Here is a 14,571-nt window from a genome sequence, read left to right as displayed (position 1 = left end):
AAAATGGAGCGATAGCCTTCCTTATTCAAAATCCCTTTTACCTTGTACAAATCTCCCACTTTACCAGCACCAAAGCAACCCCAGATCATCACATTACGTCCACCATGCTTGACAGATGGTGTCAGGAACTCTTCCAGCATCTTATCAGTAGTTCTGTGTCTCACAAATGTTCTTCTATGTGTGATCCAAACACCTCAAACTTTGATTCATCTGTCCATAACACTTTTTTCCAATCTTCCTCTGTCCAATGTCTGTGTTCTTTTGCCCATATTAATCTTTTCCTTTTATTAGCCAGTCTCAGAAATGGATTTTTCTTTGCCACTCTGCTCTGAAGGCCAGCATCCTGGAGTCGCCTCTTCACTGTAGACGTTGACACTGGCGTTTTGCGGGTACTATTTAATGAAGCTGCCAGTTGAGGACCTGTGAGGCATCAATTTCTCAAACTAGAGACTCCAATGCACTTATCTTGTTGCTCAGCTGTGCAGCACAGCCTCCCACTTCTCTTTCTACTTTGGTTAGAGCCTGTTGGTGCTCTCCTTTGAAGGGAGTAGTACACACCGTTGTAGAAAATCTTCAGTTTCTTGGCAATTCCTCGCATGGAATATCCTTCATTTCTAAGAACAAGAATAGACTGTTGAGTTTCACATGAAAGTTCTCTTTTTCTGGCCATTTTGAGAGTTTAATGGAATCAACAAATGTAACCCTCCAGATTCTCAACTAGCTCAAAGTAAGGTCAGTTTTATAGCTTCTCTAATCAGCAAAACTGTTTTTAGCTGTGCTAACATACTTGCACAAGGGTTTTCAAGGGATTTCTAAACATCCATTAGCCTTCTAACACAGTTAGCAAACACAATGTACCATTAGAACACTTGAGTGGTGGTTGTTGGAAATGGGCCTCTATACACCTATGTAGATATCGCATTAAAAACCAGAGGTTTGCAGCTAGAATAGTCATTTACCACATTAATAATGTATGGAGTGTATTTCTGTTTAATTTAATGTTAGCTTCATTGAAAAAATGTGCTTTTCTTTAAAAAATAAGGAAATATCTAAGTGACCCTAAACTTTTGAACTGTAGTGTATTTATATGTCCTTGGTTGTGAAGGGGTTAAAAGGATGCTGTCAGGTGGGTTTTGCCACCTAATCTGAGACCACCATTACGTAGGTGCAGAGACCCTGAATCCAGTGGTGTGTCCCTTAGGCTGCTTTCACACATCCATTTTTTGCCATCAGGCACATCCATTAAAAACCGGAAAAAACAGATTCGGCGTGTGTTGCCGCCGGATCCATTCTTTCCCCCTTAGACTTGTATTAGTGCTGAATTGTGCCGCATGGCTTTGCACTGCATCTGGCTTTTGCCGGATCCGGCGTAATTAGCTGATCCGGCGACCGGATGGAATGCTGATTGTAGCGTTTTTTGTCTCTGGTGAAAAACTGGATAGCTCCGGATCCGGCACCGTGCGGCGTGATTTACAATCAAAGCCTTTGGATGTCGGATCTGGCGTAATGCGGAAAAAAATGGATCCGGCCACCGGATCCGTTTTTTTTTTTTTTATCTGAGCATGATCCAATTTGCCTGATTTTTATAACATATATAAAGTCCTTCATTCCTCAATGTCCACACTGCCTGCGTCCTGTCCAGAGGTCCTGCCGTCCTGTCCAGAGGTCCTACCATCCTGTTCAGAGGTCTTGTCGTCCTACTTACAGGTCTTGCTTGCTTACAGGTCCCGTCCAGAGGTCCTCTCCAGAGATCCTGTCCAGTGGTCCTGTCCAGTGGTCCTGTCTGAATAGGCAAGTGTTTTTTAGTTTCCATAATGTCATTTTATTTTAATAAAGCTGTGTGGCTCCTACCTTGCAGCAAAAAAATGAATAAAAAAAATATATATATTACAATTTTTCCAAAACCTTTGCATCCGTTGTGTGATTTCACCAAGGTAACTTTATATTTTTGGGTTATCAATAACAGGAAAGCACCTGTGGTTCTTTAAGGTGTTATTTTTAAAACACATTTTTATTTTTTATTTTACTAGGGTTTTTAAAACATTACATCTACGGTAAATATATAATAAAGTGGGGTTTTAGGGGTTTAAAGTGGGAAGGAGCATATTTAGTTGGCAATGGTGTTTAGGATAGGTATAATCGTGTTTATTTCTTGCAGAAAGTTGGCCTGAAAACAACAAGCTAAAAGCAATAAGAAAATATGTCTTCTTCTGGGAGCCCTCCCTCACGTTCTCAGCGAAATGAGGTTTTTTTTTTTTTGTGGTAACATTTTTTGAAAACCAAAAATAATGCATCAATTATTTTTTAACAGGAAGCTGAAGCATCAGAGGTGCTTCCAGAAGGAGAGGAACGAGGTGGAGAAATACCCGGAGCGGCCGCTCAAAGTGTAAGTTTCTTTTTACATGAATCGCTCATCACAGCACACCCAACACATCAAAGCACATGTTTTTTTTGTTTTTTTTTTAAGGCTTTCGGTTCTAGGGCTCAAGGTAGAGGTCCTCCAAGCGCGTCCCAGGATTGTCGGCGTGAGCGTGGCGGTGGTCACTGGAGTGTTTTTCTTATTTTTTTTTGTAATGTTCTACTACATGCTGATTTGAGTGTAATTTTTGTTTTTTTTTTGTCTTGCAAAAGGCTTCACAGCATGTTCCCGAATCTGACGGTGAGGAGGCTGGATCCTCATCGATGAAGTCCAAGAGAGGGAGCCGCTGTGGAACATGGGGGACCGCCGCCATGCAGACTCCATCGTTACATGTTGGCTCTGGGACGAAGTATGCCGCGTACTGGTAGAAGATTGGGAGGACCTTAATTCTCGGCCCAGAATCAAGCGCATAAGGCCAGGTACACATATCCGGCTTTTCGCCGGTTTGACGGATGCGGCGCACGCCAGTACAGTGTTTACAGTACACTGGCAGCGCAACAAGCGCCGGTCACATGCTGTCATGTGACCCGGAAGTTGCGGCGCTGCCACTGTACTATATCATACTGTACTGGCGTGCGCCGCATCCGTCAAACCGGTGAAAAGCCGGATATGTGTACCTGGCCTAAGTATTCACAGTTCAGTAGGTTATGTTGCAGGATTTAATGTGTCGTATACTAACCAATTTGTGCTTTCACCTTTCAGGTGACAAACTTCAGAAGCGGTGGCGGTCAATCAGGGATCGCTTCAAGAAGGAGTTTAATAAAGAGATGCTCATGCATAGGAGACGCGCAGACCCAAAAATAAATATATATATATATATATATATATCACAGGGATCCTCAAAATAGTAAAGATTGATATAGAATTTTATTGAAACAATCAAGGTGACACATAAGACATACAATTAAAATCACTTAAAATACATATAAATAGAGAACCCCCACATCTCCAAGATGTAAAATATGGGGTACCGCCCTGTGTACATATGCAACAATGTATAAATCTGATCCCTAGAAAAACATATACTGGATCAATCCATAAATGTAATAACTCTTAACCATTAAGTCTATAACATAGGGACCACACCTGTGAGCTATACTGGTAGTGAGTCCAATGGGATAGCAGCTATCAATATATGACAGAACAAGAGCATGCAAGTCATACAGTAATTACAATAACCAGGCATGAATCATGCAAAAAAGAAAGGAAAATCATAAAAACCCTTGTCCAGAGATCCCAAAGATGGCTCACAATCAGGTGCCCAAGTGAAAAGCTACATCAAGCTCCCAACCAGTGAAGGGCGCTACAGAAACAAGGAGGTACCCACAATAGGGAGGGATGTGGGGGACCCCACGCGTATCGCTGTGAACAGCTTCGTTGGTTGGTCTTCGCTTTTTCATGCAGGACGCAGCATCCCATTAATTGATCCATAGGCTGTGCACCCGAGGTTTTTCCAATTTCTAATAAAGAGATGCATCGAACCCTTCTGGAGCGATTTCACCGGAGTCCGCCACTGGGGAACACTTGGACAGACCCCACCCATCTGCACCTTCCCTGCCTTCCCTCACATCTGGTCCCTCTCTCCCATCCACCAGCACTGGAGCATCTGGTCAGACTTAATTACATGATGCTGCTGGTGACAAGGTAGCTTTTCCCCTACCCCACCCCTCTGACACTGCTGCCCTCAGTAGAACACATTTGGGTTCTGTGCGGCAGCGCCAGAGGGGTCAGGATAGGAGCTATGCGCTCGAGTTCTTGCATATAAATGCAGCCTTCAATCAAATTATCTGAACAAACGAGTGCCGGTTTTGGCCTCATGCAGAACACTTTGCACGAGTTGGGCTTGCATCTGGACAGGATAAACTAAGATGCAAGGAAATCGCCAAATCATTTTTTTTTTCAAGCAGTACTTGAGTGCATGGAAAAGCTGTCTCCTGACCAGCAGATGCATGTAATGCAAGCCTGCCAGTATGCTCTGGCGCAGGTTAGCTCCCAAATCCCTCCACCCATCCCTACACCCGCACCTGCCGCCCCTGCAGGCACTGTCTCTCCTCCCCTCCTGTACAGTACCAGCATCCTGCCCCATACCGGCTCCCAACTACATCTGTCCCTCCACTCCCTGCCCATTCTCCTTCCACACCCATCATGCCCCAAATACAACCCTCTTCTCCACCCACCTCCTCTTCTATCTCCCAATCCCTCCACTGCACCCCTCAATCCTTACCAAATCCCATGCCCCATCTCCCGTTTTTCCTCTTGGTTTCTCCACCACCCCTTCACCTTCTGTTACTTCCACACCATCAATACCACATTCCAGCCTCCATACTCTCATTGTCCAAGTGTTCCCATCTGACAACCCCTGCAGTAATATTTCCACCCCACACTATACGAATTTATAAAGTTTTATAAAGTTTTATGCATGTAATAAAAAATAAATGTTGGTTAAATGATTTATTTTATTTCTTTTTTTTAATCATAAGGTAAAAAACTTTGGGTAACATGGTAAAAAATCTTGGGTAACAAGGTAAAATGCTTGCAAAATCTAAAGGTACAATACTTACAAATCTAATAAGGTACAATAATTACAAAATGTAAAAAGGTACAATAATTACAAATTTAACAAAATACAGAAATATTACAAATGAAAACTTTTTTTAATTTACATAGAAATATTAAATCATTTGATCCTGCCAATCAACTCTACCTTTAGGTGACCTAAAATATTCAGCATATTTGCCCCTGATTCTTGAAACTGCAACACTACTTCTAAAACGAAGATTAGTGTAATCACACAAAGAGGTTGGTTCCATATTCATGTCATCCATGGCGATTTGTTCCTTCGATATAACAAAATTATGCAGTATGACACATGCTTTTACGACCTCATCCACAGTTTCAGTGGTTAGGTTGATCACAGTTAACAACACTCTCCATTTGCTTGTCAGGATCCCAAATGTGCATTCACCATTCTTCTTGTTCTGGATAAATGGTAATTAAATATTTTTTGGGTTGGCGTCAAGCCAAAGCTTGAATATGGCTTGAGAAGATGTTCTGAGAGTTGAAATGCTTCATCTGCGACAAAAACAAATGGCATTGGTGGCAGGGCCGGCGTCAGCACCCGGCAAACCCGGTCAAATGCCGGGGGCACTGGGCTGCCGGGGGGTACACTCGCAGTGGCAAGAGTGGCGTATTGCTACTCAGGGGGGCCCGGTGCCTGCGCTGTCATCGCCCCCCCCACCGAGGATCGCGCTTTCAATTGTATCAGCATCGCAGTTGCTGATACAATTGAAAGCAATGATGAGAGAGGGAGCAGCGCGCTCCCTCTCTCATTATTCTCCCCGCTGTGACTGTCGGCGCTCTGACAGGACTGCAGCAGAGCACGGTGACGTCATCACTACGTGCCTGCAGTGAGGTCAGAGCGAGTGATAGCAGTGGACACGCCGAGGAGACTGGAGCAGTGAGGGAACGAGGAGAAGTGAGTATGTACAATCACTGTGGCCAGACGACCATGGGGTGCATTAAATGATATGGCAGCTGTATACTACATGAGGATGCCTAATGCTATCTGGTCTGCACTGTGCAATATAGAGCTGTATACTACATGAAGGTTCCTAATGCTATCTGGGTCTGCACTGTGCTATATAGGGCTGTATACTACATTAAGGTGCCTAATGCTATCTGGGTCTGCACTGTGCTATATATGGCTGTATACTACATGAAGGTGCTTAATGCTATCTGGGTCTGCACTGTGCTATATGGGGCTGTATACTACATGAAGGTGCCTAATACTATCTGGGTCTGCACTGTGCTACATAGGGATGTATACTACATGAACGTGCCTAATACTATCTGGGAATGCACTGTACTATATAGGGCTGTATACTACATGAGGATGCCTAATGCTATCTGGGTCTGCACTGTGCTATATAGGGCTGTATACTACATGAAGGTTCCTAATGCTATCTGAGTCTGCAGTGTGCTATATATGGCTGTATACTACATGAAGGTGCTTAATGCTATCTGGGTCTGCACTGTGCTATATGGGGCTGTATACTACATGAAGGTGCCTAATACTATCTGGTCTGCACTGTGCTACATAGGGCTGTATACTACATGAAGGTGCCTAATGCTATGTGGTCTGCACTGTGCTATATAGGGGCTGTATACTATATGAGGGTGCCTAATGCTATATGGGTCTGCATTGTGTTATATGGTGACTGCTTAATATTATATGGGGGTTGCATAGTGACATATGGGGGCTGCATAGTGCAATATGGGGGCTGCATAATGTTACATGCAAGAGAAAAGGAGGAGAAAATATGATCAAGAGTCCAATAGATGAATTAATTATTTTATTGGTCAAGTGAGGGGTTAAAACACCATAAAAGGAGATACAAAAATACCCGGGAGCATTCATTCATTAATTTACCACAGTCACTATATAGATATAAACTAGTAAATTAAAACAAAAGTTATATATCAATACAAGAATATCATAGCTATTAAAAAGCTCTAATAGATAATAGATCAAAAAGTAGGATTATATCCAAGGGACCAATTGACTACAAGTAGTGCATAGATGTAATACTACAAGATACAATTGCAGCCACGTGGCGATGCAAAGCCACTATGCACACATTATAGATTCAATCAAATAGTTAGATACTTCTATTTAAGGCAAATTACTATAGTATTAATCCACTATAAAGAAGACTGCTATACCCAATGAGGGCAAGAATCTATAAACAGCCTCCTATACAAGATAACCACTATATCTAAGGAGCTTATGCTGGCATTACCTAAGCGTGACAACAGGATTGTGGCAGGTAGGAATGGAGCCGGGTACACAGGACGCCCTACACGTGTTTCGGCACACACCTTCGTCCAGGGGTGATGGAAAAAAACTTTTTGTAGTTATAGTACTCTGACCCAGAAGCTGCTGGTTTAACAATTCGGATATGCTTCCCCAGGCAATTGAGAAAACTGACATAACTGGAGGAATTTGTCGGAAATGTCCAGCCATCTGTCCGTGGTGGGCTGTGGGATGAATTCCTGCTCCCACAAGGCTCGGCAGCTATGTCTGACTATTCCAGAGATGGTAGAAATACCTAGTCTAAACTGGTAATGAAGGGACGAAAGCGATTCTCCTGTTGCAAGGAATCTGTAAAGGAAAGATAATAATTACTAAAAAATACCAGCAACAACATTACAGTTAAAAGTCTCCTTAACAGGAGGAGAAACAATAAAAAACAGGATTGCCTAAGCGTAACCAGCAAACGCTCCGCTGGTTACGCTGGTCTTCTGGATCTGGTCTGCAACGTAGTCAACGAGGATGTCAAAATTCTCCACTAATATCCATACATAGTTGGAAAATTTTTCAGGGTTTCTTTTTAACTCCATGTAGAGTGTGGAAAAAAACCCACGGGTGATTCTCTGTGCCGTCACAGAGACGCTCCTTCTCCCGGACTATGACAGCCAACCGATTGGCCTCAAATGTGAAGTTAAGCGATATCCTCGTGATATTTGCCAGCACAGCTTCCATGTTTGTCTCTTTAGAAAAAAACACAGTAAATAAGTTGTGAGGTATGGTGTCAGCAAAAAAACCACAAAAAGCAATACCTCTAAAAAATATTCTTTAATATGTAATCTAAAAAGGACACTCAGTGTCTCTCTCCAAAAACATAGAGGACAAACAGTGCTTGTGATAGTTAGCAAGAGATAGTTCAGTGAGAGGAAATAAATAGCGATAGATAGGTTGCCACAGATTGTCAGTATTACTAATCTGGCAGCCTCTGCTCACCCTTCCTGACAACGGAGGGTGCCGTAAGTTTCAGGGCACCCCCGTTCCAGTTGGCTGACCCTCTATGTCCCTATCTCTGACCAACAATTGTCCACCACCAAGAAATCCAGGTGAAAAAGTGCAAGGACGAACCAAACAAGAAACAAACAGTAGCGTTATATAGTTGGTTCCTGACTAGGCTCGGGTCTCCAAGGGGAGATCGTAGGGTGACAGCTTAATTTAGCGGGTCCCCCTTAGCTCCACCTAACAACTTTATCTAATTATCTGACTGGAGACTCGAACCTAGTCAGGAACCAACTATCTAAAGGCCCCGTCACACTAAGCAACATCGCTGCTAAGGAACAACTTTTGTGACGTAGCAGCGATGTTGCTAGCGATGTTGCTGTGTGTGACATCCAGCAACAACCTGGCCCCTGCTGTGAGGTCGTTGGTTGTTGCTGAATGTCCTGGACCATTTTTTAGTTGTTGTTCTCCTGCTGTGAAATACACATCGCTGTGTGTGACAGCGACAGAGCAACAACTAAATGTGCAGGGAGCAGGCTTCTGCGGACGCTGGTAACCACGGTAAACATCTGGTAACCAAGAAGCCCTTACCTTGGTTACCCAATATTTACCTTCGTTACCAGCGTCCGCCGCTCTCCACGCTGTCAGTGCCGGCTCCCTGCTCTCTGCACACGTAGCCAGAGTACACATCGGGTAATTAACCTGATGTGTACTGTGGCTAGGAGTGCAGGGAACAGGGAGCCGGCACTGACAGCTGAGAGTGGCGGACGGTGGTAACGAAGGTAAATATCGGGTAACCAAGGTAAGGGCTTCTTGGTTACCCGATGTTTACCGTGGTTACCAGCGTCCGCAGAAGCCGGCTCCTGCTGCCTGCACACGTAGCAGAGTACACATCGGGTAATTAACCCGATGTGTACTGTGGCTAGGTGTGCAGGGAGCCAGCGCTAAGCGGTGTGCGCTGGTAACCAAGGTAAATATCGGGTTGGTTACCCGATATTTACCTTAGTTACCAAGCGCAGCATCGTTTCCACGCGGCGCTGCTGGCTGGGGGCTGGTCACTGGTTGCTGGTGAGATCTGCCTGTGTGACAGCTCACCAGCAACCCATGTAGCGACGCTCCAGCGATCCCTGCCAGGTCAGGTTGCTGGTGGGATCGCTGGAGCGTCGCTTAGTGTGACATCTCACCAGCGACCTCCTAGCAACTTACCAGCGATCCCTATCAGGTTGTATCGTTGTTGGGATCGCTGGTAAGTTGTTTAGTGTGACTGGGCCTTAACGCTACTGTTTATTTCTTGTTTGGTTTGTCCTTGCACTTTTTTACCTGGATTTCTTGGTGGTGGATTATTGTTGGTCAGAGATAGGGACATAGAGGGTCAGCCAACCGGAACGGGGGGTGCCCTGAAACGTACGGCACCCTCCGTTGTCAGGAAGGGTGAGCAGAGGCTGCCAGATTAGTAATACTGACAATCTGTGGCAACCTATCTATCGCTATTTATTTCCTCACACTGAGCTATCTCTTGCTAACTATCACAAGCACTGTTTGTCCTCTATGTTTTTGGAGAGAGACACTGCGTGTCCTTTTTAGATTACATATTAAAGAATATTTTTTAGAGGTATTGTTTTTTGTGTTTTTTTTGCATGTTTGTCTCTTTGCCTCTCTCTTCAACCTGTCAAATATGCTTTAAACCACTGTATATATACCGTAGGTTTTCAGTAGCCAATCAATGTTTTGGAACTGGTTTGAAGTGTTTTTTTTAAAAAACGGATCTGGCATTAAACTGACGAAACGGATGCAAAAACGGATGCGCCGGATACGTTTTTTGATGGATCTGGTATACCAGATCCATCAAGAAATTGATCCGGCGCATCCATACGCCCAAATCCGTTGCAACAGGCACACACCGGATTGTTCCTGACAGCACAAAACGGATGTGTGAACGCAGCCTTACTGGGCTGCTTGCTGTAGTTTTGATAAAATCACTGATTAATCAGCAGGAACTTATCACTGGAGGACTAGTAAACCTGCCATGTAGTCCTCCATATTCAAGATCTCTGTATAATCCTAAACTACACCTATAGGGACTAACTAAACAAAAAAAACTAGGAACACAGACAAAAAGTAGAAAAAAAGACACACAAGTAATACTGAAGGCTAGAATGTTCAATAAACAATGCTGTGTCTTAAAGGCCGAAAATGAGTCTTTAAAGTGAACCTGTCATCAGAAATTTCGCTATAAAGCTAGAAGTTCCCCCCTCTGCAGCTCCTGGGCTGCATTCTAGGAAGCTTCCTATAGTTCTTGTGGCCGCTTTTATACCAAAATAAACACTTTGTAAACTTGTACCTTTTCTTATGCAAATTTCGTAAATCTTCCATGGGGGCGGGCTGCCTGGGGTCCGTTGCTGTCCTCCTGCCGATTTACGCCGCCCCCGAACGCTGAATTTCAAAGCTCAGGACGCCGCCCCTGGGTGCCCGTGGTCCTGCGCATGCGCTGATCCATTGTAGCGGTGCCGTGCACTGTGTGCACGTGTGACCGCTGGTGACGCTTTGCGCGGGCACGAGGTTATGGGCGGTGCTGTGAGTGTCATCAGCAAGTGCCGCCCATAACCTCATGACCGCACTTTCCCCTATTACTCCAGCGTTATGCGCAAGCGCTCGCTGGCCAGATGACCGGACGTCACCTGCTAATGAGCAGGATGGGAAAGAGGTGACGTCCGGTCATCTGGCCAGCGAGCGCTTGCGCATAACGCTGGAGTAATAGGGGAAAGTGCGGTCACGAGGTTATGGGCGGCACTTGCTGATGACACTCACAGCGCCGCCCATAACCTCGTGCCCGCGCAAAGCGTCACCAGCGGTCACACTTGTACACAGTGCACGGCACTGCTACAGTGGAACAGCGCATGCGCGGACTACGGGCACCCAGGGGCGGCGTCCTGAGCTTTGAAATTCAGCGTTCGGGGGGCGGCGTAAATCGGCAGGAGGACAGCAACGGACCCCAGGCAGCCCGCCCCCATAGAAGATTTACGAAATTTGCATAAGAAAAGGTACAAGTTTACAAAGTGTTTATTTTGGTATAAAAGCGGCCACAAGAACTATAGGAAGCTTCCTAGAATGCAGCCGAGGGGGGAACTTCTAGCTTTATAGCTAAAGCCCTTTAAGGGGTTAATTATAATGTCATGAGTGTGGCCCCCACACAAAGAAGACAGCTCTATCTTGCAGGATGACAGAAGCTGAAAACAAGGCGACTCTGTGACCAACCGGAAACCAACCAATCCGGCCGCGGCTAATTTACAAAACGTCTGAGAGATGAGAGCTGACGTGTGATTGGTTATTGTGTGTACCTTTTCGTCCTATCCCTCAAGCTCTCCTGTTACTCAGCGCCCTCATAGAGAATGGCCAGATATGCGTTCTTGTATCAGCCTCTGTCACGTGTAATAACGGCTCTCCAGAAGATTACGTTCCTCAGGAATGCATATGCGTCGTTTCCATAGCTCCCAGTCACGCTGCAGTCTCTCTTGCACCCTCTACCGTCCGCCTAGAGAAGTGTCGACACCTGAGCGCTATGACGCAGCTCCCGGCCAGAGTCGGGCAGTATGTGCGGCTGGTGACGCGCTTCCGGCGTGTAGAGCAGAGTGCGCAGCCGCTGCTGGAGGCCGAGCTTGCCGGCCTGTGAGTGTGTAGGCGGGCAGGTCCATTCGGACCGGGGTTGGAGTCTGGATCCCTCAAAGGACGAGAGGAGGCCGGAAGAGGGCACCGGAGCTGACCGGCCCGAGCCTTCCTCCGGACCAGCGCGCCAGGGTGTGCCTCAGTACCCCTCCGCCAGCACGGACGAGAAGGAGGGAGCGGTGCGCTGTGCTGCCTACCCTGTACTGCTGAGCCCGGCGGCCCTGTGCCCGGTGCCCCTGCACCCAGTGGCCCCGCAGCCGGTAGCCCTGCACTCGGTCCACCCGGTACTGGTGGCCACCATAGATCTCTCGTCCAGCCCAGCCCTGGACCCCGCGGAGTGTGCAGCCGACGGTCCCCTGATAGTGACCCGGGCATCAGTGGTGACGGGGCAGGATGAGGAGGGCAAGATGAGCCCGGGCAAGAAGAAGGCGGCAGCCAGTAGGATCATGCTGGTGAAGAGGATCCTGATGAAGGATGGGGGCACGGTGAGTGTCACTGGCAAGTGTGCCCCAAGTCTGGGGGTGGGTTACTGTTTGGGGTCACTGTCTGCCTGCCCTGTGTGCCCTCTAGGGGGGAGAGGGGGTGACACCTGCCTGCGTGCCCTCCTGGGGGGGGGGGGATTGACGCCTGCCTGCGTGCCCTCCTGGGGGGGGGGGATTGACGCCTGCCTGCATGCCCTCCTGGGGGGGGGGGTGACACCTGCCTGCGTGCCCTCCTGGTGGGGGGGTGACACCTGCCTGCGTGCCCTCCTGGGGGGGGGGTGACACCTGCCTGCGTGCCCTCCTGGGGGGGGTGGGGGGGGTGACACCTGCCTGCGTGCCCTCCTGGGGGGGGGTGGGGGGGGTGACACCTGCCTGCGTGCCCTCCTGGGGGGGGTGGGGGGGGTGACACCTGCCTGCGTGCCCTCCTGGGGGGGGTGGGGGGGTGACACCTGCCTGCGTGCCCTCCTGGTGGGGGGGGGGGTGACACCTGCCTGCGTGCCCTCCTGGTGGGGGGGGGGGTGACACCTGCCTGCGTGCCCTCCTGGTGGGGGGGGGGTGACACCTGCCTGCGTGCCCTCCTGGTGGGGGGGGGGTGACACCTGCCTGCGTGCCCTCCTGGTGGGGGGGGGGGTGACACCTGCCTGCGTGCCCTCCTGGTGGGGGGGGGTGACACCCTGCCTGCGTGCCCTCCTGGTGGGGGGGGGTGACACCTGCCTGCGTGCCCTCCTGGTGGGGGGGGGGTGACACCTGCCTGCGTGCCCTCCTGGGGGGGGTGACACCTGCCTGCGTGCCCTCCTGGTGGGGGGGTGGGGGTGACACCTGCCTGCGTGCCCCTCCTAGGGGGGGGGTGACACCTGCCTGCGTGCCCTCCTGGTGGGGGGGTGACACCTGCCTGCGTGCCCTCCTGGGGGGGGGGGTGACACCTGCCTGCGTGCCCTCCTGGGGGGGGGTGGGGGGGTGACACCTGCCTGCGTGCCCTCCTGGTGGGGGGGGGGGTGACACCTGCCTGCGTGCCCTCCTGGTGGGGGGGGGGGTGACACCTGCCTGCGTGCCCTCCTGGTGGGGGGGGGGTGACACCTGCCTGCGTGCCCTCCTGGTGGGGGGGGGGGTGACACCTGCCTGCGTGCCCTCCTGGGGGGGGTGACACCTGCCTGCGTGCCCTCCTGGTGGGGGGGTGGGGGTGACACCTGCCTGCGTGCCCTCCTAGGGGGGGGGTGACACCTGCCTGCGTGCCCTCCTAGGGGGGGGGTGACACCTGCCTGCGTGCCCTCCTGGTGGGGGGGTGACACCTGCCTGCGTGCCCTCCTGGTGGGGGGGGTGACACCTGCCTGCGTGCCCTCCTGGGGGGGGTGGGGGGGGTGACACCTGCCTGCGTGCCCTCCTGGTGGGGGGGGGGGTGACACCTGCCTGCGTGCCCTCCTGGTGGGGGGGGGGGGTGACACCTGCCTGCGTGCCCCTCCTGGTGGGGGGGGGGGGGTGGTGACACCTGCCTGCGTGCCCTCCTGGTGGGGGGGGGGTGACACCTGCCTGCGTGCCCTCCTGGGGGGGGGTGACACCTGCCTGCGTGCCCTCCTGGTGGGGGGGTAGGGGTGACACCTGCCTGCGTGCCCTCCTGGTGGGGGGGTGGGGGTGACGCCTGCCTGCGTGCCCTCCTGGGGGGGGTGTGACACCTGCCTGCGTGCCCTCCTGGGGGGGGGGTGACACCTGCCTGCCCGTGCCCTCCTGGGGGGGGGGGTGACACCTGCCTGCGTGCCCTCCTGGGGGGGGGGTGACACCTGCCTGCGTGCCCTCCTGGGGGGGGGGGTGACACCTGCCTGCGTGCCCTCCTGGGGGGGGGGTGACACCTGCCTGCGTGCCCTCCTGGGGGGGGGGTGACACCTGCCTGCGTGCCCTCCTGGGGGGGGGGGTGACACCTGCCTGCGTGCCCTCCTGGGGGGGGGGTGACACCTGCCTGCGTGCCCTCCTGGGGGGGGGGTGACCACCTGCCTGCGTGCCCTCCTGGGGGGGGGGTGACACCTGCCTGCGTGCCCTCCTGGGGGGGGGGTGACACCTGCCTGCGTGCCCTCCTGGGGGGGGGGTGACACCTGCCTGCGTGCCCTCCTGGGGGGGGGGTGACACCTGCCTGCGTGCCCTCCTGGGGGGGGGGTGACACCTGCCTGCGTGCCCTCCTGGGGGGGGGGGTGACACCTGCCTGCGTGCCCTCC

General features: G+C 50.5%; 1 protein-coding gene and 1 long non-coding RNA gene across 2 annotated transcripts in view; one reads left to right on the top strand and one right to left on the bottom strand.

The window, feature by feature from the left end:
- Positions 1 to 1,704: 1,704 nt before the first annotated feature.
- Positions 1,705 to 12,364, bottom strand: LOC142245830 (uncharacterized). Its single transcript, XR_012724800.1, has 3 exons — positions 11,561 to 12,364; positions 7,219 to 7,580; positions 1,705 to 1,783 (listed from the first exon to the last, which is right to left on the bottom strand). It is a non-coding gene; the product is annotated as an uncharacterized LOC142245830 (long non-coding RNA).
- Positions 11,862 to 14,571, top strand: part of LOC142245821 (hippocampus abundant transcript 1 protein-like) — an 87,404-nt gene continuing 84,694 nt past the window's right edge. The window contains exon 1 of the mRNA XM_075318796.1: positions 11,862 to 12,370. Coding sequence (XP_075174911.1) covers positions 12,293 to 12,370 — 78 coding nt within the window. The 5' untranslated portion in view covers positions 11,862 to 12,292. The remainder of the gene's footprint in view (positions 12,371 to 14,571) is intronic.

This window comes from Anomaloglossus baeobatrachus, chromosome 1 (genome assembly GCF_048569485.1).
Source record: "Anomaloglossus baeobatrachus isolate aAnoBae1 chromosome 1, aAnoBae1.hap1, whole genome shotgun sequence".
In the NCBI taxonomy this organism is placed as follows: domain Eukaryota; kingdom Metazoa; phylum Chordata; class Amphibia; order Anura; family Aromobatidae; genus Anomaloglossus; species Anomaloglossus baeobatrachus.
Note: the sequence above shows the minus strand (reverse complement) of the source record. Positions and strands in the feature narration are given on the sequence as shown.